The sequence below is a fragment of the Ostrea edulis genome, chromosome 2 (genome assembly GCF_947568905.1).
Source record: "Ostrea edulis chromosome 2, xbOstEdul1.1, whole genome shotgun sequence".
Lineage (NCBI taxonomy): Eukaryota > Metazoa > Mollusca > Bivalvia > Ostreida > Ostreidae > Ostrea > Ostrea edulis.
The window spans coordinates 100139521-100167237 of record NC_079165.1 but is presented as its reverse complement, the minus strand read 5'-3'; the positions used below and the strand labels follow the sequence as shown (position 1 = coordinate 100167237).

Here is a 27717-nt window from a genome sequence, read left to right as displayed (position 1 = left end):
GTTTCTAGTTTAATTAAGCACTGGCAATTTTGTTTTGGGGCGCATGGTCAATTTTTTCCCCATTTCATACAATAATGCAATTTAGTACCAGGAACAAAATTATGCCATACATTTCTGTGTACATGATCGCCATGGCAACGGATCGATAAGTTTACAAAAAATGTGTTTACGTTAATATTAATTGTCTCTGCAACAAAACATTGACAATGCCATGCGCTCAAAAAAAAAAAAAAAAAAAAAAATTGCCTGGAGTGCTTAAATCTTGACTTTATAAATACAAATATTGAAAACGACAAAAAAGGAGAGACGGTTTTATTATCCCCCATTGAAAATTTATTGGAGAAAAAAAAATGCAAAAGTATTCTTGTGATTCAAAAGAGTTCTGACAAACAATAGTGTCTCCTTGGTCAACATAATAATATACATATTTATGTAGAATATAATAATACTAATGTGGGAAAAAAGAAAAACATTTTAGGAAGGTCAGTAGCAGGCGTCAGTAAGGAAACAGTCTGATTAAATTTGAATTTGAACAGAAAATTACAATGGTGATGAGTATGTGATATTTTTCGTAATAGCCAATGTTAATAATCATTTTATTCCTACGTTGTTATTCAATTTTAATTATGGACAATGTACTGATACACGTGATTCTGGATAGAATCTTTTTAATACATACAAGATATGGTCACACTTAGCATTTCATTTGTTACAAAAAGTGTCATTTTAGAACAAGTTTGCCATTTGTTTGTTGTCTTCTGGTATTTCAAAATGCATGAAACGCACCAACATGTTTCTTCTAACACTGCCTATAGAATAGATGACACACGGAATGTCAGGTCCAACTAATTTCAACATGTATTTCAGGAACAGTAGTATGTTTCCTACGCCTGTATTACTTCAGTCAGCTTTGGGGTGTTTACACAATACATAAGTGAAATGAGGATACGTTTCTTGCTATGCCTTACAATTCCTTAATACATGTATTAATTTGCCCCTATATATTGTGCTCTGAGGACATGTAGATGAATGCTATATCCGTATAATCGATACATTATATTTTTGTATGAAGATGCATGCATACCGATTTTAAAAAACGTTCAAAGGACTATATATATATATATAGGTGGGCTAGATAAACGACAGTAATGCTTATGTGTACATCATGCAGCATCCCCTTTAAACTTATTCTTCCGCGTTCCCCTTACAATAGCAACTGCTTTGTGATCATATCGACTTTAATCTCAGTTTCTCAACATGTATTTTAAAATTAGTAAAGAAGATGGGTGACTTTATCGAGATGAGAACCCACGGAAGGACAAATATCAATGTTAAAATTGAATCTTTCCAGAAAAAGAAAAAAAATTGCATTCTAGTTAAAACAATCAATCCATAGTTTCCAAAAATGCTTTTTCGATTTGCTTATTTCAAAGAAACATTAAAAAGAATCATATTTAAAATCACGTATACGCGAAAAACGCACAAAACTAGTTCTAATTGTAACGGGGACCGTTACAGATGTTCCCCAAACCTCCCCCAATTAAAAAGTGATGTCCTTGTGAATCTATAGGAAAAAATCATTTTATTTTAGCCTTTAATTACATGTAGTACGTTCAATATGGTCATTTCAGTACCAAGAAATGAAAGAAAGCGTTGCACGTGCATACACGCGCACGCGTGTATGATTCCGAATTTTTGTTGATGTCGTTCAACAGGCATTTGTATCATATACCCACAGTATGAATTTCATAACGTTTCCACCAAATATAAGGAAGTTATAGCGATTTTAAAATCGTCCAATCAGAAATCAGCACACGTGCATGCACGTGCTGAGCAGTAATTCTAACCACAGCAATTTGTAAGGAGTACCAAGATACATCTAAACCCCTAATATGAATAGAATTTGATGAAAAACAAAAACGTTATCGTCCTTTAAAAATTGAACATTTAAAAAACGTTGCACGCGTATGCGCGTGTGCGTTGGAATTTTTTGTTACACCAACATATAGATACACATATTGTCTACATATGCTGTGAATATCATCTCATTCGCTTCATAAATAAGATAGTTACAAACGTTTTAGCATTATCCAATCAAAATGAAGCGCACGTGCATGCGCGTGCAAATTGGTAATTTTGACCATGTAAATCAGTTAAGGGTCTCAATATCTACCTATGATATGAATTTCAAGCCATTTCAATGAACAACAAAAAAGTTAGACTGATTCCAAAGTTAGCGTACAAATTTTGTAATGCGCGTGCACGCGCATGCGTGCGCGTGCTGGCAAAATAACTATTATTTTTCATATGTACAAATGATATACTATCATCCTATTTAGGTTTTATATCGCTTCCTTCAATATTCTGATTTTCCATTTTTTGTACCAAAATTGCAATGCACGTGCGCGCGCGTGCATGCACGTGCAAACATAATGACTATCACTATGTACATCTACAAACGCTATACTATCATCCTGGAAAGTTTCATATCGATCCCTTTTGTAGTTTCTGAGAACACTACCGGACAAAAAAGTACCGGAGAAAAAGAATAATAACTAGACACTCATTACTAGTAATGAGTAGGTCTTCCGTTAGACCACTTCCGGTTAAGAGCTTTCTATTCCTACAAAAACCATTTAAATGTATCTGAAAATGTGTCTTAACAATGAATGAGAAATGTATTATCGAAATTTTTACTCCTTTCTCGTAACTTCCGGTGACGACCGGAAGTACTATTCAGATGTGTTTTCCTATAAATGACAGCGACTCTTTACTGTTGATATTCCCTGAGAATTTCACGTCTCTATCTGAAAGAGTTCTCAACAAAAAGAAGTAGACTAAAGAAAGAAAAAGTAGTAGGTTACTACCGACCGGAAGTCAATTTTGAAAAACAAAATTATCAAAACTTTAGAAGTTGATACTTTTATTAAGACATGTGAAAATCATATGAAAGACTTGAAATATAAGCGAGATTTATGGGGACAAAGAGACGAAAAGTAAAAAGGTATTTTATCAAGAAACCGGAAGTAGTCGTTTTGACTACCGACAGAGTCAATATTCTTTTGACACTTTGAAAGAGAGTTGATAAACTAGTATAGGTTTCAATTTAAAGAAAAAAGTTTGAAATTTGCGATTCTTTCCCTCACTTCCGGTGACGACAGGAAGTGAGGGTCGACATGTTCAACCCCCTACTGCACTCTTACAAACGGAGATTGATCATCGCTGAATATTTGATGAACCTATATTTTACCTTTTCGAAGTAAAATGCTGGACAAAATTCCTTTTGAGAAACAGAAAATCGGCCATATTTTCCGACCGGAAGTGAATTTTGTAAAAACGAAAATAATTATAGCAAGGTCATTTCATCAGACATTATTCCTGAAAATTTCAAGAAAATCTATCCACCATCTCTGAGAAATCACTCGAAGAAATCGGAAAATCGACATTTTTCAAATACTTCCGGTATAGACCGGAAGTGACGGACGAAAAAATTGAATGTATGTGTACAATGGACTAATGTTAGTTGATCAACTCTACAAGTTTCAAGCATCTATCTATATTCATTATTGAGAAACTGAAAAAACAAGATTTGAATATGTCCACCCCATATCTCACGACCGGAAGTGAATTTTACAAAAATATTTAAATTTACACTAGACATTTATAATGTCTATAACATATGTAAAATTCAAATCATTAACTTGTTTTATGACCGAGATTTATGGCATTGAAAAATGAGAGAATGAATATTTTTTCTTTCATATAACCGGAAGTTGGAGATTCAACTTCCGGTGGGGTCAATAGTTTTTGAGAATTAGAACGAGACCTAATAAACCGATATAGGTTTCAATTTGAAAAAAAAAAGTTTGAAATTGATGATTTATTAATCACTTCCGGTGACGACCGGAAGTGACAGCCGACATTCTTACCCCCCTACTGCACCCCTACAAAGTGAGATCTATTAACTCTGAAATTTTGGTGACTCTATCTTTTACCGTTTCTGAGAAAAACGATTAACAACGAAAACAGCTCATAAGCCGTATTTGCCGACCGGAAGTGAATTTTACAAAAATATTTGAAGTTACTCTAGACATTTATAGTGACTATAATATATGTAAAACTCAACTCATTAACTAGTTTCATGACCGAGATTTATGGCACTGAAAAATGAGAGAATGAATAGTCTTTCTTTGATATAACCGGAAGTTGAAGATTCAACTTCCGGTGGGGTCAACATTTTTTGAGAATTAGAACGAGATATAGTAAACCAAAGTAGGTTTCAATTTGAAAGAAAAAAGTTTGAAATTGATGATTTATTTGATCACTTCCGGTGACGACCGGAAGTGACGGCGACAAAAAATATTACGTGCATGCACCATAGAGAAAATAGATCTATCATCCCTGAAAGTTTCATTCGATTATCTTTAGTGGTTTTCAAGTTTACCCCCGGACAAAGTTTCTTTCAAAAACCGGAAAATCGGACGTATCTGACGAACGGAAGTGAATTTTGAAAAAATGAAAAAAACGCCTCGAGGTACCATCGTTCCCTATAACCTGTGAAAGTTTCAGGAAAATCCATCCAACGGTCTCGGAGACGAAAGGGAAAAAATAATAATAATAATAACTAGTTCTAATTGTAACGGGGACCGTTACATATGTTCCCCAAACCTCCCCCAATTAAAAAGTGATGTCCTTGTGAATCTATAGCAAAAAATCATTTTATTTTAGCCTTTAATTACATGTAGTACGTTCAATATGGTCATTTCAGTACTAAAAAATGAAAGAAAGCGTTGCACGCGCATACACGCGCACGCGTGTATGATTCCGAAATTTTGTTGATGTCGTTCAACAGGCATGTGTATCATATACCCACAGTGTGAATTTCATAACGTTTCCACCAAATACAAGGAAGTTATAGCGATTTTAAAATCGTCCAATCAGAATTCAGCACACGTGCATGCACGTGCTGAGCAGTAATTCTAACCACAGCAATTTGTAAGCAGTACCAAGACACATCTAAACCATTAATATCAATAGAATTTGATGAAAAACAAAAACGTTATCGTCCTTTAAAAATTGAACATTTAAAAAACGTTGCACGCGCATGCGCGTGTGCGTTGGCATTTTTTTGTTACACCAATATATAGATACACATATTGTCTACGTATGCTGTGAATATCATCTTATTCGCTTCATAAATAAGAGAGTTACAAACGTTTTAGTATTATCCAATCAAAATGAAGCGCACGTGCATGCGCGTGCAAATTGGTAATTTCGACCATGGAAATCAGTTAAGGGTCTCAATATTTACCTATGATATGAATTTCAAGCCATTTCAATGAACAACAAAAAAGTTAGACTGATTCCAAAGTTAGCGTACAAATTTTGTAATGCGCGTGCACGCGCATGCGTGCGCGTGCTGACAAAATAACTATTATATTTCATATGTACAAATGATATACTATCATCCTATTTAGGTTTTATATCGATTCCTTCAATATTCTGATTTTCCATTTTTTGTATCAAAATTGCAATGCACGTGCGCGCGCGTGCATGCACGTGCAGACAAAATGACTATCACTATGCACATCTACAAACGCTATACTATCATCCTGGAAAGTTTCATATCGATCCCTTTTGCAGTTTCTGAGAACACTACCGGACAAAAAAGTACCGGAGAAAAAGAATAATAATAATAATAATAACTAGTTCTAATTGTAACGGGGACCGTTACATATGTTCCCCAAACCTCCCCCAATTAAAAAGTGATGTCCTTTTAAATCTATAGCAAAAAATCATTTTATTTTAGTCTTTAATTACATGTAGTACATTCAATATGGTCATTTCAGTACCAAGAAATGAAAGAAAGTGTTGCACGTGCATGCACGCGCACGCGTGTACGATTCCGAATTTTTGTTGATGTCGTTCAACAGGCATTTGTATCATATACCCACAGTATGAATTTCATAACGTTTCCACCAAATATAAGAAAGTTATAGCGATTTTAAAATCGTCCAATCAGAATTCAGCACACGTGCATACACGTGCTTAGCAGTAATTCTAACCACAGCAATTTGTAAGGAGTACCAAGACACATCTAAACCATTAATATCAATAGAATTTGATGAAAAACAAAAACCTTATCGTCCTTTAAAAATTGAACATTTAAAAAACGTTGCACGCGCATGCGCGTGTACGTTGGCATTTTTTTATTACACCAATATATAGATACACATATTGTCTACTTATGCTGTGAATATCATCTCATTCGCTTCATAAATAATATAGTTACAAACATTTTAGTATTATCCAATCAAAATGAAGCGCACGTGCATGCGCGTGCAAATTGGTAATTTTGACTATGTAAATCAGTTAAGGGTCTCAATATCTACCTATGATATGAATTTCAAGCCATTTCAATGAACAACAAAAAAGTTAGACTGATTCCAAAGTTAGTGTACAAATTTTGGAATGCGCGTGCACGCGCATGCGTGCGCGTGCTGACAAAATAACTATTATTTTTCATATGTACAAATGATATACTATCATCCTATTTAGGTTTTATATCGCTTCCTTCAATATTCTGATTTTCCATTTTTTGTACCAAAATTGCAATGCACGTGCGCGCGCGTGCATGCACGTGCAAACAAAATGACTATCACTATGCACATCTACAAACGCTATACTATCATCCTGGAAAGTTTCATATCGATCCCTTTTGTAGTTTCTGAGAACACTACCGGACAAAAAAGTACCGGAGAAAAAGAATAATAATAATAATAATAACTAGTTCTAATTGTAACGGGGACCGTTACAGATGTTCCCCAAACCTCCCCCAATTAAAAAGTGATGTCCTTGTGAATCCATAGGAAAAAATCATTTTATTTTAGCCTTTAATTACATGTAGTACGTTCAATATGGTCATTTCAGTACCAAGAAATGAAAGAAAGTGTTGCACGTGCATACACGCGCACGCGTGTATGATTCCGAATTTTTGTTGATGTCGTTCAACAGGCATTTGTATCATATACCCACAGTATGAATTTCATAACGTTTCCACCAAATATAAGGAAGTTATAGCGATTTTAAAATCGTCCAATCAGAAATCAGCACACGTGCATGCACGTGCTGAGCAGTAATTCTAACCACAGCAATTTGTAAGGAGTACCAAGATACATCTAAACCCCTAATATGAATAGAATTTGATGAAAAACAAAAACGTTATCGTCCTTTAAAAATTGAACATTTAAAAAACGTTGCACGCGCATGCGCGTGTGCGTTGGCATTTTTTGTTACACCAACATATAGATACACATATTGTCTACATATGCTGTGAATATCATCTCATTCGCTTCATAAATAAGATAGTTACAAACGTTTTAGCATTATCCAATCAAAATGAAGCGCACGTGCATGTGCGTGCAAATTGGTAATTTTGACCATGTAAATCAGTTAAGGGTCTCAATATCTACCTATGATATGAATTTCAAGCCATTTCAATGAACAACAAAAAAGTTAGACTGATTCCAAAGTTAGTGTACAAATTTTGTAATGCGCGTGCACGCGCATGCGTGCGCGTGCTGGCAAAATAACTATTATTTTTCATATGTACAAATGATATACTATCATCCTATTTAGGTTTTATATCGCTTCCTTCAATATTCTGATTTTCCATTTTTTGTACCAAAATTGCAATGCACGTGCGCGCGTGTGCATGCACGTGCAAACAAAATGACTATCACTATGCACATCTACAAACGCTATACTATCATCCTGGAAAGTTTCATATCGATCCCTTTTGTAGTTTCTGAGAACACTACCGGACAAAAAAGTACCGGAGAAAAAGAATAATAATAATAATAATAATAATAATAATAATAATAATAATAAGAAACAGAGTAAAAACAATATGTTCCCAAACTTTGTTTGGGGAACATAATAATAATAAGAAACAGAGTAAAAACAATATGTTCCCAAACTTTGTTTGGGGAACATAATAAGAAACAGAGTAAAAACAATATGTTCCCAAACTTTGTTTGGGGAACATAATAATAATAACTAGTTCTAATTGTAACGGGGACCGTTACAGATGTTCCCCAAACCTCCCCCAAATAAAATTTGATGTCCTTGTGAATCTATAGCAAAAAATCATTTTATTTTAGCCTTTAATTACATGTAGTACATTTAATATGGTCATTTCAGTACCAAGAAATGAAAGAAAGCGTTGCACGTGCATACACGCGCACGCGTATATGATTCCGAATTTTTGTTGATGTCGTTCAACAGGCATTTGTATCATATACCCACAGTATGAATTTCATAACGTTTCCACCAAATATAAGGAAGTTATAGCGATTTTAAAATCGTCCAATCAGAATTCAGCACACGTGCATGCACGTGCTGAGCAGTAATTCTAACCACAGCAATTTGTAAGCAGTACCAAGACACATCTAAACCATTAATATCAATAGAATTTGATGAAAAACAAAAACGTTATCGTCCTTTAAAAATTGAACATTTAAAAAACGTTGCACGCGCATGCGCGTGTGCGTTGGCATTTTTTTGTTACACCAATATATAGATACACATATTGTCTACGTATGCTGTGAATATCATCTCATTCGCTTCATAAATAAGATAGTTACAAACGTTTTAGTATTATCCAATCAAATTGAAGAACACGTGCATGCGCGTGCAAATTGGTAATTTTGACCATGCAGATCAGTTAAGGGTCTCAATATCTACCTATGATATGAATTTCAAGCCATTTCAATGAACAACAAAAAAGTTAGACTGATTCCAAAGTTAGTGTACAAATTTTGTAATGCGCGTGCACGCGCATGCGTGCGCGTGCTGACAAAAAAACTATTATTTTTCATATGTACAAATGATATACTATCATCCTATTTAGGTTTTATATCGCTTCCTTCAATATTCTGATTTTCCAATTTTTGTACCAAAATTGCAATGCACGTGCAAGCGCGTGCATGCACGTGGAGACAAAATGACTACCACTATGCACATCTACAAACGCTATACTATCATCCTGGAAAGTTTCATATCGATCCCTTTTGTAGTTTCTGAGAACACTACCGGACAAAAAAGTACCGGAGAAAAAGAATAATAATAATAATAATAATAATAATAATAATAATAATAAGAAACAGAGTAAAAACAATATGTTCCCAAACTTTGTTTGGGGAACATAACTAGACACGATCTCGTTGCGAGCAACGAGTAGGTCTTCCGTCCGATTTGTTGATGCACTCGGAGTTAAAAAAAAAAAAAAAAGACAAATGAGTCCCAATTTAGTTTCCGACTTTAAGACACTTTAGATATAATCAATTTTTCATATCATAAGCTTCTGAAGCAAAGTTGCGGTGAAATTCGTTTGAAATTCGACTCTCCAGGCGAGCCATAAGGCCCGCGGGCCTATTTCTTGATGTCATTTGTTAGCCCTCTATAGACTCAACAACTTTAGTTCTATATGTCTTTACAAAATATTTACCTGTAAAAAGTTATTGAGATCGACCGATATCGACAAAAAATCGACTCTACAGGCGAGCCATTAGGACCATAGGCCTATTTCTTGATATCAATCGATAGATCTCGATAAACTGAACAACTTTTGTTCAATATGTCCTTACAAAATATTTACCAGTTACAAGTTTTTGAAATCGACTGATATCGACAAAAATCGACTCTACAGGCGAGCCATGAGGCCCACAGACCCATTTTTGGATATTGATCGATAGGTTATGACACATTGAACAACTTTTGTTCAATAATGCTTTTCAAAAAATATGTCGTTTTCAAGATATGAGGCGTCAAATATTTACGATTTTGGCCCTTAAAATCTCTAATTACGTAACATATGACCTACTTTTTGATTTGATAAGATCAAGCTCGTTGAGATGAACATTTCCGCTTCTACAACTTATTATAAAATATTAATAGTTTCTGAGATATTCTCAAAAACATTTGGACCCTTCTGAACCCCTAATTTAAAGGGCCAGCCCGTTTTGCTTGATATCGTAAGAAAGGCCTTGTCATTTTAAACATTTTTTGCTCAACAAGTATTTAGAAATTCTTGACCGTTCTCGAGTTATCTCTACAAGAAATATTTAGGGGCCAAACTGTAGCTCCCTAACGGGGCCACATAGGGAAAAAACGAAATGTACATATTGTTTAGATTATCATTCTGAACAACTTTTGTTCAATAATGCTTTTCAAAATATTTGTCGTTTTCAAGATATGAGGCGTCAATTATTTATGATTTTGGCCCTTAAAATCCCTTATTACGTAACATATGACCTACTTTTTGATTTGATAAGAACAAGCTCGTTTAGATGAACATTTCTGCTTCAATGACTTATTATAAAATATTAATAGTTTCTGAGATATTCTCATAAACCTTTGGACCCTTCTGGGCCCCTAATCTAAAGGGTCAGCCCCTTTTGCTTGATATCGTAAGAAAGGTCATGACATTTCAAACATTTTTTGTTCAACAAGTATTTAGAAATTCTTTACCGTTCTCGAGTTATTTCTAGAAGTAATTTTTAGGGGCCAAACTGTAGCTCCCTAACGGGGCCACATAGGGTAAAAACGAAATATGCATATTGTTCAGATCATCATTCTGAACAACTTTTGTTCTTTATTGCTTTTCAAAATATTTGTCGTTTTCGAGATACAAGGGGTAAAAATTTTATGGTTTTGGCCCTTAAAATCCCTTATTACGTAACATATGACCTGAATTTTTATATGAATAGATTTGGATTGTTGAGATGAACATTTTTTGTTCTTTGACTTATACCAAAATATTAACGATTTTTGAGATATTTGATCTAGACTTTGAGCCCTTCTAGATCCCTAATTGAAGGGGCTAGCCCCTAAATCTTGATATTTTCGAAAAGATCTCGTAAATGTGCACAACTTTTGTTCTACATGTCTTAACAAAATATTTGCAAGAAAAAAGATATTGGAGATCAAAGGTGAAAAATCGCCGAAATCGGCGAAAAATTTTGGCATCCATTTTTTCAGGTCCAGGCGAGCGTTTAGGCAAATCGCCTCCGGTAAAATCGAATCCCCCACAAATCTTCTAAAATGTTTACTCTATCTTGTGTAGAAATTTCAAAACTAACGGAGGAGATGTGTGGACAACAAAGCCCTTCAAAAAGTCACTAAAAGAGAGATAACTCCTGACCGGAAGTGACGTCAAGCACGAAATTTTGCAAGCAAAGTCTCGTCACCAAAAGACATCTTTCCTGAAAATTTCGTGAAAATCGATCGAGAAATGGCTGAGAAAAACGCGTGTACTACCAAGGAAAATAATAATAATAATAATGAAGAAGAAGAACGCGAACAATAATAGTAAGGTCTTCCGCAGGAGACGGAAGACCTTAACTAGACACGATCTCGTTGCGAGTAACGAGTAGGTCTTCCGTCCGATTTGTTGATGCACTCGGAGTTAAATAATAAAAAAAAAAGACAAATGAGTCCCAATTTAGTTTCCGACTTTAAGACACTTTAGATATAATCAATTTTTCATATCATAAGCTTCTGAAGCAAAGTTGCGGTGAAATTCGTTTGAAATTCGACTCTCCAGGCGAGCCATAAGGCCCGCGGGCCTATTTCTTGATGTCATTTGTTAGCCCTCTATAAACTCAACAACTTTAGTTCTAAATGTCTTTACAAAATATTTACCTGTAAAAAGTTATTGAGATCGACCGATATCGACAAAAAATCGACTCTACAGGCGAGCCATTAGGACCATAGGCCTATTTCTTGATATCAATCGATAGATCTCGAGAAACTGAACAACTTTTGTTCAATATGTCCTTACAAAATATTTACCAGTTACAAGTTTTTGAAATCGACTGATATCGACAAAAATCGACTCTACAGGCGAGCCATGAGGCCCACAGACCCATTTTTGGATATTGATCGATAGGTTATGACACATTGAACAACTTTTGTTCAATAATGCTTTTCAAAAAATATGTCGTTTTCAAGATATGAGGCGTCAAATATTTACGATTTTGGCCCTTAAAATCTCTAATTACGTAACATATGACCTACTTTTTGATTTGATAAGATCAAGCTCGTTGAGATGAACATTTCCGCTTCTACAACTTACTATAAAATATTAATAGTTTCTGAGATATTCTCAAAAACATTTGGACCCTTCTGAACCCCTAATTTAAAGGGCCAGCCCGTTTTGCTTGATATCGTAAGAAAGGCCTTGTCATTTTAAACATTTTTTGCTCAACAAGTATTTAGAAATTCTTGACCGTTCTCGAGTTATCTCTACAAGAAATATTTAGGGGCCAAACTGTAGCTCCCTAACGGGGCCACATAGGGAAAAAACGAAATGTACATATTGTTTAGATTATCATTCTGAACAACTTTTGTTCAATAATGCTTTTCAAAATATTTGTCGTTTTCAAGATATGAGGCGTCAATTATTTATGATTTTGGCCCTTAAAATCCCTTATTACGTAACATATGACCTACTTTTTGATTTGATAAGAACAAGCTCGTTTAGATGAACATTTCTGCTTCAATGACTTATTATAAAATATTAATAGTTTCTGAGATATTCTGATAAACCTTTGGACCCTTCTGGGCCCCTAATCTAAAGGGTCAGCCCCTTTTGCTTGATATCGTAAGAAAGGTCATGACATTTCAAACATTTTTTGTTCAACAAGTATTTAGAAATTCTTTACCGTTCTCGAGTTATTTCTAGAAGTAATTTTTAGGGGCCAAACTGTAGCTCCCTAACGGGGCCACATAGGGTAAAAACGAAATATGCATATTGTTCAGATCATCATTCTGAACAACTTTTGTTCTTTATTGCTTTTCAAAATATTTGTCGTTTTCGAGATACAAGGGGTAAAAAATTTATGGTTTTGGCCCTTAAAATCCCTTATTACGTAACATATGACCTGAATTTTTATATGAATAGATTTGGATTGTTGAGATGAACATTTTTTGTTCTTTGACTTATACCAAAATATTAACGATTTTTGAGATATTTGATCTAGACTTTGAGCCCTTCTAGATCCCTAATTGAAGGGGCTAGCCCCTAAATCTTGATATTTTCGAAAAGATCTCGTAAATGTGCACAACTTTTGTTCTACATGTCTTAACAAAATATTTGCAAGAAAAAAGATATTGGAGATCAAAGGTGAAAAATCGCCGAAATCGGCGAAAAATTTTGGCATCCATTTTTTCAGGTCCAGGCGAGCGTTTAGGCAAATCGCCTCCGGTAAAATCGAATCCCCCACAAATCTTCTAAAATGTTTACTCTATCTTGTGTAGAAATTTCAAAACTAACGGAGGAGATGTGTGGACAACAAAGCCCTTCAAAAAGTCACTAAAAGAGAGATAACTCCTGACCGGAAGTGACGTCAAGCACGAAATTTTGCAAGCAAAGTCTCGTCACCAAAAGACATCTTTCCTGAAAATTTCGTGAAAATCGATCGAGAAATGGCTGAGAAAAACGCGTGTACTACCAAGGAAAATAATAATAATAATAATGAAGAAGAAGAACGCGAACAATAATAGTAAGGTCTTCCGCAGGAGACGGAAGACCTTAACTAGACACGATCTCGTTGCGAGTAACGAGTAGGTCTTCCGTCCGATTTGTTGATGCACTCGGAGTTAAATAATAAAAAAAAAAGACAAATGAGTCCCAATTTAGTTTCCGACTTTAAGACACTTTAGATATAATCAATTTTTCATATCATAAGCTTCTGAAGCAAAGTTGCGGTGAAATTCGTTTGAAATTCGACTCTCCAGGCGAGCCATAAGGCCCGCGGGCCTATTTCTTGATGTCATTTGTTAGCCCTCTATAAACTCAACAACTTTAGTTCTAAATGTCTTTACAAAATATTTACCTGTAAAAAGTTATTGAGATCGACCGATATCGACAAAAAATCGACTCTACAGGCGAGCCATTAGGACCATAGGCCTATTTCTTGATATCAATCGATAGATCTCGAGAAACTGAACAACTTTTGTTCAATATGTCCTTACAAAATATTTACGAATTACAAGTTTTTGAAATCGACTGATATCGACAAAAATCGACTCTACAGGCGAGCCATGAGGCCCACAGACCCATTTTTGGATATTGATCGATAGGTTATGACACATTGAACAACTTTTGTTCAATAATGCTTTTCAAAAAATATGTCGTTTTCAAGATATGAGGCGTCAAATATTTACGATTTTGGCCCTTAAAATCTCTAATTACGTAACATATGACCTACTTTTTGATTTGATAAGATCAAGCTCGTTGAGATGAACATTTCCGCTTCTACAACTTATTATAAAATATTAATAGTTTCTGAGATATTCTCAAAAACATTTGGACCCTTCTGAACCCCTAATTTAAAGGGCCAGCCCGTTTTGCTTGATATCGTAAGAAAGGCCTTGTCATTTTAAACATTTGTTGCTCAACAAGTATTTAGAAATTCTTGACCGTTCTCGAGTTATCTCTACAAGAAATATTTAGGGGCCAAACTGTAGCTCCCTAACGGGGCCACATAGGGAAAAAACGAAATGTACATATTGTTTAGATTATCATTCTGAACAACTTTTGTTCAATAATGCTTTTCAAAATATTTGTCGTTTTCAAGATATGAGGCGTCAATTATTTTTGATTTTTGGCCCTTAAAATCCCTTATTACGTAACATATGACCTCCTTTTTGATTTGATAAGAACAAGCTGGTTTAGATGAACATTTCCGCTTCAATGACTTATTACAAAATATTAATAGTTTCTGAGATATTCTCATAAACCTTTGGACCCTTCTGGGCCCCTAATTTAAAGGATCAGCCCCTTTTGCTTGATATCGTAAGAAAGGTCATGACATTTCAAACATTTTTTGTTCAACAAGTATTTAGAAATTCTTTACCGTTCTCGAGTTATTTCTAGAAGTAATTTTTAGGGGCCAAACTGTAGCTCCCTAACGGGGCCACATAGGGTAAAAACGAAATATGCATATTGTTCAGATCATCATTCTGAACAACTTTTGTTCTTTATTGCTTTTCAAAATATTTGTCGTTTTCGAGATACAAGGGGTAAAATATTTATGGTTTTGGCCCTTAAAATCCCTTATTACGTAACATATGACCTAAATTTTTATATGAATAGATTTGAATTGTTGAGATGAACATTTTTTGTTCTTTGACTTATACCAAAATATTAACGATTTTTGAGATATTTGATCTAGACTTTGAGCCCTTCTAGATCCCTAATTTAAGGGGCTAGCCCCTCAATCTTGATATTTTCGAAAAGATCTTGTAAATGTTCACAACTTTTGTTCTACATGTCTTAACAAAATATTTGCAAGAAAAAAGATATTGGAGATCAAAGGTCAAAAATCGCCGAAATCGGCGAAAAATTTTGGCATCCATTTTTTCAGGTCCAGGCGAGCGTTTAGGCAAATCGCCTCCGGTAAAATCGAATCCCCCACAAATCTTCTAAAATGTTTACTCTATCTTGTGTAGAAATTTCAAGACTCTAGCTTCAAAACTAACGGAGGAGATGTGTGGACAACAAGGCCCTTCAAAAAGTCACTAAAAGAAAGATAACTCCTGACCGGAAGTGACGTCAAGCACGAAATTTTGCAAGCAAAGTCTCGTTACCAAAAGACATCTTTCCTGAAAATTTCGTGAAAATCGATCGAGAAATGGCTGAGAAAAACGCGTGTACTACCAAGGAAAATAATAATAATAATAATGAAGAAGAAGAACGCGAACAATAATAGTAAGGTCTTCCGCAGGAGACGGAAGACCTTAATAATTAATAACTAGATTCGATCTCGTTGCGAGCAACGAGTGGGTCTTCCGTCCAAATTTAGATGTGATTAGATAAGAATTTGACTGACATTTTCGTTCATAAATAATGATACAAATATATTGTCTAGACGTACAATTTAGCTTTGGTAATGTTTTACAAATATTGATCATTTAAATGTTATAAATTAAAGACTCTCTCTACCTCTCGACAGCTAATTAAAGGGGTCAGCTTTTTTTTTCGAGAAAAAAGTTAATAATGTTATTTACTGCGATACAGATTCGACTGATCAGGCGAGTCATGCCGCCCGGAGGCCTATTTTTTTTTTTATATCATTCTAGATATATCTTGCAAAACTGAACAAATTTTGTTCTACATGTCCTATGGAAATTTTCTTAAGAAAAAAGTTATTGATTGCGACATTTATCAAACTGTTAAGGCGAGTCATAAGGCCCGTGGGCCTTTTTCTTGATATCGTTTGAAAGATCTTGCAAACCTGAACAACTTTTGGTCTACATGTTTTATCAAAAGTTTCTCCAGAAAAAAGCTATTGATTATGACACTAATCAAACTCTTCAGGCGAGCCATGAGGCCCGTTCGCCTTTTTCATGATGTTGTTTGAAACATCTTGCAAAACTGAACAACTTTTGCTCTAGATGTCTCATTAAAAGTTTCTTGACTAAAATGTTATAGATTACAACAATAACCCAACTGTTCAGGTGAGCCATGAGACCCGCAGGCCTTATTCTTAACATCGTTAGTAACGCTTGCAAATCTGAACAACTTTTGTTCTACATGTCTTATCAAAAGTTTCTCGAGAAAAAAGTTATTAATGTTATTAATTGTGATACAAATTCGACTGTTCAGGCGAGCCATGACGCCCGCAGGACTATTTTTTGATATCATTAGATAGATCTTGCAAAACTGAACAACTTTTATTCTACATGTTTCATCAAAGTTTCGTGAGGAAAAAGTTAATCATTGTAACAGAAATTCAATGGTTCAGGCGAGCCATGAGGCCCATTTCTTGATACGGCACGAAAGATCTCAATAAACTGTACAACTTTTGTTATATATGTCTAAAAAAAAATATTTACGAGTATAACGTTATGCGACATTTATCACTGTTAAGGCGAGTCATAAGGCCCGTGGGCCTTTTTCTTGATATCGTTTGAAAGATCTTGCAAAACTGAACAACTCTTGTTCTACATGTCTTATCAAAAGATTCTCGAGAAAAAAGTTAGTAATTGTGACACTGATCAAACTGTTCAGGCGAGCCATGAGGCCCGTTGGCCTTTTTCATGATGTTGTTCGAAAGATCTTGCAAAACTGAACAACTTTTGTTCAAGATGTCTTATTAAAAGTTTCTTGACAAAAATGTTATAGATTACAACAATAACCCAACTGTTCAGGTGAGCCATGAGACCCGCAGGCCTATTTCTTAACATCGTTAGTTAACCCTTGCGAAACTGAACAACTTTTGTTCTACATGTCTTGTCAAAAGTTTCTCGAGAAAAAAGTTATTAATGTTATTAATTGTGATACAAATTCGACTGTTCAGGCGAGCCATGACGCCCTGAGGCCTAGTTTTTGATATCATTAGATAGATCTTGCAAACCTGAACAACTTTTATTCTACATATCTTATCAAAAGTTTCGTGAGGAAAAAGTTAATCATTGTAACAGAAATTCAATGATTCAGGCGAGCCATGAGGCCTATGGGCCCATTTCTTGATATGACACGAAAGATCTCAATAAACTGTACAACTTTTGTTATATATGTCTAAGCAAAATATTTACGAGTAAATAGTTATGATTTAAAACGTGGAGAAAAATGAGACACTTTTTTAAACTCCATTTTCGACCCCTACCGAGCTTCCATACTAGGCACTTCCGGAAATTTTTAAAACCCAGGTGCACAACTACAACATGTCGTCTAACATCACTGAAAATTTCAGCACTCTAGCTTTCATCGTTTTTGAGTTTTTGTCTGGACAAAATGGTCATCTGAAAATCGATAAAAGGGGGATAACTTCCAACCGGAAGTGATTTTTCAAAAATTGAAACGGCGGTACAAACTTCAAATGGCAACGCATCAATCCTGAAAATTTGAAGCAAATTGATCCAGCCATCTCCGAGAAATCTTCTGCACAAAAATCGGTAAGGAGAAAAAAAAAGAATAATAATAATAAGAAAAGTGAAAAAATCAACAATAGAATAATAGAAGACGGAAGACCCTAATAATAACTAGACACGATCTCGTTGCGAGCAACGAGTAGGTCTTCCGTCCAATTTGTTGATGCACTCGGAGTTAAAAAAAAAAAAGAAAGACAAATGAGTCCCAATTTAGTTTCCGACTTTAAGACACTTTAGATATAATCAATTTTTCATATCATAAGCTTCTGAAGCAAAGTTGCGGTGAAAATCGTTTGAAATTCGACTCTCCAGGCGAGCCATAAGGCCCGCGGGCCTATTTCTTGATGTCATTTGTTAGCCCTCTATAGACTCAACAACTTTAGTTCTATATGTCTTTACAAAATATTTACCTGTAAAAAGTTATTGAGATCGACCGATATCGACAAAAAATCGACTCTACAGGCGAGCCATTAGGACCATAGGCCTATTTCTTGATATCAATCGATAGATCTCGATAAACTGAACAACTTTTGTTCAATATGTCCTTACAAAATATTTACCAGTTACAAGTTTTTGAAATCGACTGATATCGACAAAAATCGACTCTACAGGCGAGCCATGAGGCCCACAGACCCATTTTTGGATATTGATCGATAGGTTATGACACATTGAACAACTTTTGTTCAATAATGCTTTTCAAAAAATATGTCGTTTTCAAGATATGAGGCGTCAAATATTTACGATTTTGGCCCTTAAAATCTCTAATTACGTAACATATGACCTACTTTTTGATTTGATAAGATCAAGCTCGTTGAGATGAACATTTCCGCTTCTACAACTTATTATAAAATATTAATAGTTTCTGAGATATTCTCAAAAACATTTGGACCCTTCTGAACCCCTAATTTAAAGGGCCAGCCCGTTTTGCTTGATATCGTAAGAAAGGCCTTGTCATTTTAAACATTTTTTGCTCAACAAGTATTTAGAAATTCTTGACCGTTCTCGAGTTATCTCTACAAGAAATATTTAGGGGCCAAACTGTAGCTCCCTAACGGGGCCACATAGGGAAAAAACGAAATGTACATATTGTTTAGATTATCATTCTGAACAACTTTTGTTCAATAATGCTTTTCAAAATATTTGTCGTTTTCAAGATATGAGGCGTCAATTATTTATGATTTTGGCCCTTAAAATCCCTTATTACGTAACATATGACCTACTTTTTGATTTGATAAGAACAAGCTCGTTTAGATGAACATTTCTGCTTCAATGACTTATTATAAAATATTAATAGTTTCTGAGATATTCTGATAAACCTTTGGACCCTTCTGGGCCCCTAATCTAAAGGGTCAGCCCCTTTTGCTTGATATCGTAAGAAAGGTCATGACATTTCAAACATTTTTTGTTCAACAAGTATTTAGAAATTCTTTACCGTTCTCGAGTTATTTCTAGAAGTAATTTTTAGGGGCCAAACTGTAGCTCCCTAACGGGGCCACATAGGGTAAAAACGAAATATGCATATTGTTCAGATCATCATTCTGAACAACTTTTGTTCTTTATTGCTTTTCAAAATATTTGTCGTTTTCGAGATACAAGGGGTAAAAAATTTATGGTTTTGGCCCTTAAAATCCCTTATTACGTAACATATGACCTAAATTTTTATATGAATAGATTTGGATTGTTGAGATGAACATTTTTTGTTCTTTGACTTATACCAAAATATTAACGATTTTTGAGATATTTGATCTAGACTTTGAGCCCTTCTAGATCCCTAATTTAAGGGGCTAGCCCCTCAATCTTGATATTTTCGAAAAGATCTCGTAAATGTGCACAACTTTTGTTCTACGTGTCTTAACAAAATATTTGCAAGAAAAAAGATATTGGAGATCAAAGGTGAAAAATCGCCGAAATCTGCGAAAAATTTTGGCATCCATTTTTTCAGGTCCAGGCGAGCGTTTAGGCAAATCGCCTCCGGTAAAATCGAATCCCCCACAAATCTTCTAAAATGTTTACTCTATCTTGTGTAGAAATTTCAAGACTCTAGCTTCAAAACTAACGGAGGAGATGTGTGGACAACAAGGCCCTTCAAAAAGTCACTAAAAGAGAGATAACTCCTGACCGGAAGTGACGTCAAGCACGAAATTTTGCAAGCAAAGTCTCGTCACCAAAAGACATCTTTCCTGAAAATTTCGTGAAAATCGATCGAGAAATGGCTGAGAAAAACGCGTGTACTACCAAGGAAAATAATAATAATAATAATGAAGAAGAAGAACGCGAACAATAATAGTAAGGTCTTCCGCAGGAGACGGAAGACCTTAATAATGAAGAAGAAGAACGCGAACAATAATAGTAAGGTCTTCCGCAGGAGACGGAAGACCTTAATAATAATAAGAAAAGTGAAAAATCAACAATAGAATAATAGAAGGGTCTTCCGCTGAAGACGGAAGACCCTAATAATAATAATAAGAAACAGAGTAAAAACAATATGTTCCCAAACTTTGTTTGGGGAACATAATAACAGCAGATTCTACTTTTCCAAGCGGATTTTCATATGGAGTGGGCCAATTTTAAGTCTCCATTGTAAACTGAGTAAAATATGTTAGTACATGTTTAGGTGTAAAATGTTTTGTAAATAAAAGTATGGAGACTTGACTCACTCTATGAAAAAATCTTACTTCTTTTGTATAACTTTTGTTGTATTATCAAGAAAATTCCTATGTCCATGTCGGATGACTTTAGATAGCTTGAAATTCGAAAATCCTTCATGGGATGGATAGCCGAGGTGGTATAGTGACAGTCTCATTGAATTTTTTGGACAGGCCCAGATTGCATATCTGTGGTTCGAATACCAATTTTCCCTAACTATTTGTTTTCCTTATGAATTACTAGACTTCCCATAATTATTTGTGTTTGGCATTTTGTGCTACGTTTTACTCATATATAGCATGCAGTCTTAATGACAATCACAAGTAATTGATTCAAACATGCTGCTGGTGATAAATGTAAACAAGTATGGGGTCTCCTGTGAAATATGGATGATGTTTATGTAAACGACAACTTAAAGGAAAGTTAGAGAAAACAATTTCAACAATGCTTGAGAAGTTACTTGAAGAGATCATGACAAAACCTAAATATGCAACCAGTGGAGTGCAAAAACAAAAACAAATCAAATGTCTGTTTCTGTACCATTTGTATTGGCTGGGAACTGTAAAAACGGCCTTAGAATTGTACCAAAAGAGGCGAAAACTGATGCTATTATCATATTTGGTATATAGTAGTACCACTTGATTGTAAATGCTGTTCAAGGGTCAAAGGTCAAGTTGAGAGAAAGTGGTGTGTTTTTGTCTCCGAAGAAAAGTGTTGTATTCTGAAAATTATATAGGATGCGGTATTTGTTATCTAGAGTGGATTTACATCAATATTTCACGTTTCCCAGTACCGTTTTTCTAGATTTTGAGGAGAAACAATTTCTAATTTTTGAATTGTGCTATACCTGTGAGTAGTTTTCACGCATCAGTCAGTGAACAATGGCCAACACTTCGATGTCCGAAACGTCTGAAATAGTGCACGAGAGTTTAACAATAGAACAGTACAAGTCAAAATGTACCTATTGAGAGGGATAACAGCCAGGATTTGAACACTATATTGGAAATGTTAAAGAGGATGGACAAGAAACTAAACAAAATAGATTCATTAGAATCAAGACTCGCCAAAATCGAGGGTATGATGAATCGCATGAAAATTGTGGAGAACCAGTTGAAAAAAGTGCGAGTCTTCAGTATCTGCTCTTGAGAGAGATTTAAAAGAAGTGAAAAAGAATCAAAGTGAAATGGAAACATGTCTGGATGGACTCAGCAATTTATTTGATGGTGCGTCAAAAGAAGTGAAAATAATAAGCACTGAGATAAAGAAAGATGTGAAAGGTATGGAAAGAGATATGAAAGATATGAAAGTCAGTATTTCAGCCAGCAGTAGTGGCATATATGAAGATATGAAGGAGGAGCTTGTGAACACTTGTGATGACCTAAGGGAGGAAGTTATCGATTTTAAATGTAGATACATGAGGGATAATCTCCTTTTTTCTGGAGGAAGAAAACGAAGACTGTGAGGAGACCGTGAGGGAATTCATAAAGACAAATACGCATGTCACAAAGGAAATTGACTTTGAACGAGTACACCGCATCGGGAAATTCTCGACCAAGCCTAACTCGCGTCCAAGAATCATCGTGGCGAAGTTTTCCCGCTTCAAAGACCGAGAACTGGTGAGGAGACAAGCTCCTATAACCCTGGATGGTACGGGATACTACATCCAGGAGCAGTTTCCAGCCGAGATGGAACAACGGCGAAAATCCCTGTTTCCTGTTATGCGCGATGCCCGACGACAGCATAAGGAAGTGAAGCTTGTCCGTGATCGACTGTATATCGACGGCGTTGAGTACATACCCGCAGAAGATCGTGACGATTAAACCGTACATCAGAACACCAGATCACCGCATGAGCGACAAAACCGTAAACGTCCGAGAGTTGGATCTAGTTAGGACAGACTTGAGGGCCAAAGGCAAAATGACTGTGACTGTGATTTTAACATTTTAAGTTCCTGGCATGGAATATAAACGGAGGGCTAGAGAAAAAATTGAACGATCCATCATTTTTGAATTTTATATGTACATATGATTTGATATTTTTGTCAGAGTGTTGGATAGAAAACAATTTTGAATATGATATACCAGGTTTTAATTGTAGATTTGTACCCAGAAAATTATGTAGATCGAAACAAGGAGGTGGAATGGCTTTATGCATTAGGAATGAATTACAGAAATATTTAGAAATAGTAGAGGTTTATTTTGATACAAGTGTCTGGCTTAAGTTAGATAGTACAGCGCACGCCATGAATGAAGATTTATGTATTTGTTGTACATATATTCCTCCTGATAAATCATCTTTCTTTAAACAATATAATTGTGATATTTTCTACGAATTAGAAAATCAAATTGCAGAATTTTCTGAGAAAGGAAAATAATTATTGTTGGAGATTTGAATAGTAGATTTTCAACTTTGAATGATTACATAGAATGTGATAAAATACACGATAGGCTCTCTGAATATTTATCACCGCTTTGTGATGACCAAGAGGATGATATATTAGTTAACCGTATTTGTCCTGATAAATCAGTAAATACTTATGGGTTAAAGTTAATGCCGGTTTATCATATATAGATAAACCGTGTTATTTCATGCATATAGTAGTCTTATGGGTTATGAAAACAACGACAACTCTTATAAGTAATTCCACATCACCCCCCCCCCCCTTCTTTTTATTACGAACGACAGATATTATTAGTAGTCCCCCCTTCTTATTACTTTCGGAGCATGCGCGTCATTTACTTCCTTTTCTGTCTCAGCATCCAACTTGGGTACAGGCAAAAAATATCGAAAAATACAATCGTGCAACATCGACGTTCTTTAAAAGAAATAAGTTATCAAGTTCAACAGAAAAGATGCTGAGGGCAAAATCTCAACGGGCATCGAAATCAAGAAGCCCATACGCTACACAACCGGCGTCCCGTGTGTCTTCAAAAAGTGTATTGGCCCGGGGGCGAACAAGCCATGAGGTCGGACAAGCGTCCACAGCGGGACAGTCTACAAGGGTTACTCAGCCTCCATATACCGCTTCATCATCGTCGGTGCGGACAACACAAATAGATGGGGAATCTCTTCAACAGTCGCTCGGTATCAACATTCCCTCTGTACCAGTGAATGCGAGTCCTGTTGCTAATATCGTGCCCGTCGCGGAGATGGCATCATCATCGGGGGCATCAATAAATCAAGGTACGGATGCTAATTTCGATATATGTACTCCTAGTCCATTTAACAGTGTGGCTTCTCCATTAGGAGCTCATGTCTCCCTGAACCTCAGAGAGAAAATTTGGAACAATGAATATGTGCATTTAAGTAAATTATTCCTGTAAGACCCCTGTTCAGAGAATCAAAACCAAATTGTTTTCGAAGGGGGTGTTTTCCTACTCAAACCAAAGAATAAGGAAAGAAAGTTAGCAAATTTTTCTCAATGGCTGGATGCATTTTTTATCTATGCATCAATTTACCTACAAAAACACCCATTACAAGCCATTCCTCTTATGAGATACATCTCTACAATTAAAAGGGGGGCGTCCAGCAATAATTTAGGTTGGTTGGACTACGATGTGCAATTTCGTTTAAAGAAATCTGTTGACGCCTCCCTAAGTTGGGGATCAATTGATGCTGAGCTTTGGATGTTTTACATGCAGTCAGCACACTTTAACAAAACCCAGCAAATCACTCCAACCAACCATAAGTTTAATCTAAAATGTTATTATTTCAATTATGAGGGTTCTTGTCAGAAACAATATTGTAAATATCTCCATCAGTGCATTAAATGTAATGCACCCCACCCATCAATCAACTGTCATAAATTTAGTCAGTCTTCTCAAGCTCCCCGGAATCCCCAGGCTCGTTCAAATCCAAATAACTATGGTACCAATTTTTTCAGGAACCAGCAACTGCAAAATTCTGGACAACAAAATACCAGGTAGTTTGTGGTATAAGTTATGGGACATTGATATTCTCCTATCAAAACTCAAAACTTGGATTTATTATTTTAAAATTATCCTTTCAAGCACATTGCATCAACTCTATCTAATGGTTTCAAGAATGGGTTTTCCTTACAGTATTCAGGTTTAAGAAAAAAAGTAGAAGTTAAGAACATGATTTCAGCTCAAGAACATGCTTTCGAACTCCAGCAAAAAATATCCAAAGAAGTTGACCTAGGTAGAGTTTTAGGCCCCTTCCCGTATCCCCCCATTTCAAATTTGAGATGTAATCCTATCGGTATTCTCCCTAAAAAACAAGATGGGTGGCGAATGATTTCTAATTTGTCATATCCAATTGGTGATAGTATTAATGATCATATTTTAGAAAGCAAATCGGGCACTGTAGACTGTAGGCCTAGTTCAGCGATTTTCTATGGGTCAAGGGAGTATTCATTATTTATGTAGAGATTTTTCGCCATTTTCTTTTATTTTCTGATATCAGAAAATGTATTTTGTGATATCAAGAAATCAGTTTGAATTCCTGATATCAGAAAATCATTTTTTGATATCAGAAAATCGATTTTTTGATATCAGAAAATGATTTTTTGATATCAGGAATTCGAATTTTTGATATCAGAAAATGTTTATATTTTTGATATCAAGAATTCGAATTTCTGATATCAAAAATTATATTTTTTGATATCAGAAAATATGATGTATTTTTTGATATCAGAAAATGATTTTTTGATATCAAATATTCGAATTTTTGATATCAGAAAATCATTTTTTGATATCAAATAATATAACTTTTGATATCAGAAAATGATTTTTTGATATCAGAAAATACTTCAAAAATATTAAAACGGCGCCTCATAGGCTCTACCCTCGGGGAGAACATTTTGTGGGCGTATTTATGGTGCACTAGCAGGAGGGAAAAAACTTTTTCACTTCATTAGGATTTCAAATGAGATTAGAAAGGATTTAGAAATGTGGATAGAATTTTTGTAATGGGTTGACAACTTTTCCATCTTTGTCTTGGCAGGATGATGACACACTTGAATTTTATACAGATAGTTCTGGTTCTAAGGGATGTGGAGTTATTTTCGGAAATGAATGGTGTTCATTGGCCTGGCCTTCACATTGGTCTGATCACATTCAAGATCAAAGAGATAACATTTTTGGAATTAGTTCCGATAGTCTTAGGGATCCATATTTGGGCAGAACAACTCAAATCAAAGAAATTACTGCTGCATATTGACAACTTAGCATTAGTTCACGTCATCAACAAAAAATCGTCAAAAAGTAAAAACGTTATGGTTTTGCTTCGAGCTTTAGTCTTGCATACACTTCGTTTTAATATTCAGGTCAGAGCAACTCATGTGGCAGGAAAATACAACGATATAGCAGATGCTATTTCTCGTTTTCAGTGGGCAAGATTTCGACAGTTGGCCCCATCAGCAGAGAAGTTTCCTTCCCCAATTCCTACTCAATTTTGGGAAATCATTCAGCTACTATAGATCAGCTATTAGAAGCGAGCATATCTGAAAATTCAAGTAAAGTTTATAAACAAGGTATTCAGGCATTCATCAATTTTAGGATACATGCTTCTCTTGATGATTTGTGGCCACCCCCTTTAGTTCATGTTGTAAATTTTATAGCCTTTATGAAAGAATCAGGTCTGGCACATTCAACAGCAAAGTGTTATATGAGTGGTTTAAGTTACGTGATCAACTTACATGGTTGGGAAAATCCAACTGAATGCTTTATGGTTCGAAAATTGATGGTTGGTTTTAAGAGAACTCGGGAAGTTGTGGATTATAGGCAACCCATTACATTATCTTTGCTTTCACAAATAATCAAAATCATTCCTTTGTTGACGTACTCTTCGTATGAATCCCAATTATTTCAGTCAGCATTCCTTCTTGCATTTTTCGCTTTATTGAGGGTGAGTGAAGTAGTGTCATTGGAAAGAAATCATATTCAAATATTTGAAGACCAAATCTGTGTTTTAATTCAGTGTTCCAAAACTGACCAGTTTGGGAAGGGTAATTCCGTTAGAATAATGAAAAATCTAGATTCTTTGGTGTTGTTTGAAATGTTACAACAATTTACTGATCTCCGTCGAAGCATTCAAGGGAAGCAGTTGTTTGCACATTACAATGCTAAGCCCTTAACTCAATATCAATTTTCATGGATGCTACATAAATCACTCAAATTTCTAGATATACCTAGCAATTCCTACAAATCTCATTCGTTTCGTATTGGTGGGGCAACTTATTTGTACCTCAAGGATGTTTCAGAACTACAGATTAAACAAATGGGTAGGTGGAATTCGTCTGCCTTTAAATCCTATATTAGACCATAAATTCAATTTCACATAAACATTTTCAGACTGTGTGGATCATTGGTTCATCAATTGTTCACTGGGCACAGCAATATGCAGAAAACACCAATCAGTTAGACCTTGGTTTGAAGCAGTTTGCTATCATATGGAAAGGTAAAAGGGGGATGGTTTGGGAGAATTTGTCTTCAGTTGTTGCAAGAATGTCGAAATCTCATATCCCTCCATCTATTTTGATTCTACATTGTGGAGGTAATAACATAGGCGATCCTCAAAATACCCTTAAAGGCATCCAAAAATTCATGAAACGTACGTTAGCACAATTAGGTCAAGATCTGCCAAATACACTAATTGTATGGTCCCATATTTTACCTCGCGGCAATTGGAGAAAGTCATTGTCAAATTTTGAAGGTGAAAAAGCAAAAAAGAGAATTAATAGTGCAATTGCAACTTTTGTTCTAAACCAACTTCATGGTGCCTCCATTAAATACCCTGATATTCAGGTATCTTACAAGAGGCTATTTAGAATAGATAGGGTACACTTGTCAGATCTAGGAAATAGTGTTCTCATCAACACTTGGAAAAATGCTATCGTGCAATTCGTCACTACATCTACTCGAACTTACCCTTGAATTAATTTTTACATATACTGGCGAGTCATGGTCAGTTTTCAGAAATTATCATCTATCTATCTTAAATTTATATACATCGTGCCATTTATTTTGGTATATCTGTCACACGTACATTATGACATTCATGTGCATATTAAATCTGGGTATCAATTGGTGCACGTGTAAATAAAACCTATGACATTTATCTATCTATTTGGCTGACATTGTGTACATGGTACATCCAAGCTAAAAATTA

At 35.2% G+C, this 27717-nt stretch overlaps 2 protein-coding genes across 2 annotated transcripts; both read left to right on the top strand.

Annotated features, from left to right (window-relative positions):
- The first annotated feature begins 23140 nt into the window (after positions 1–23140).
- LOC125680185 (uncharacterized) lies at positions 23141–25556 on the top strand. Its single transcript, XM_056153554.1, has 3 exons — positions 23141–23769; positions 24583–24747; positions 25552–25556. Exons 1-3 carry the CDS (start codon positions 23175–23177, stop codon positions 25554–25556), a joined length of 765 nt encoding a protein of 254 aa, XP_056009529.1. The 5' UTR covers positions 23141–23174.
- Positions 25557–25618: 62 nt separating this feature from the next.
- Positions 25619–27526, top strand: LOC125680186 (uncharacterized). Its single transcript, XM_056153553.1, has 2 exons — positions 25619–25873; positions 26901–27526. Exons 1-2 carry the CDS (start codon positions 25619–25621, stop codon positions 27480–27482), a joined length of 837 nt encoding a protein of 278 aa, XP_056009528.1. The 3' UTR covers positions 27483–27526.
- Positions 27527–27717: the final 191 nt, after the last annotated feature.

What these genes read in the sequence shown, in the direction of transcription:
- LOC125680186 (XM_056153553.1), top strand. Translation starts at nt 25,619, where the DNA reads ATGAATGGTGTTCATTGGCCTGGCCTTCACATTGGTCTGATCACATTC. An exon ending in CACTTCGTTTTAATATTCAG is followed by an intron (nt 25,874 to 26,900) that starts GTCAGAGCAACT and finishes AAACATTTTCAG; the next exon opens with ACTGTGTGGATCATTGGTTC.
- LOC125680185 (XM_056153554.1), top strand. Translation starts at nt 23,175, where the DNA reads ATGCATATAGTAGTCTTATGGGTTATGAAAACAACGACAACTCTTATA. An exon ending in GGGGGCATCAATAAATCAAG is followed by an intron (nt 23,770 to 24,582) that starts GTACGGATGCTA and finishes TATTATTTTAAA; the next exon opens with ATTATCCTTTCAAGCACATT.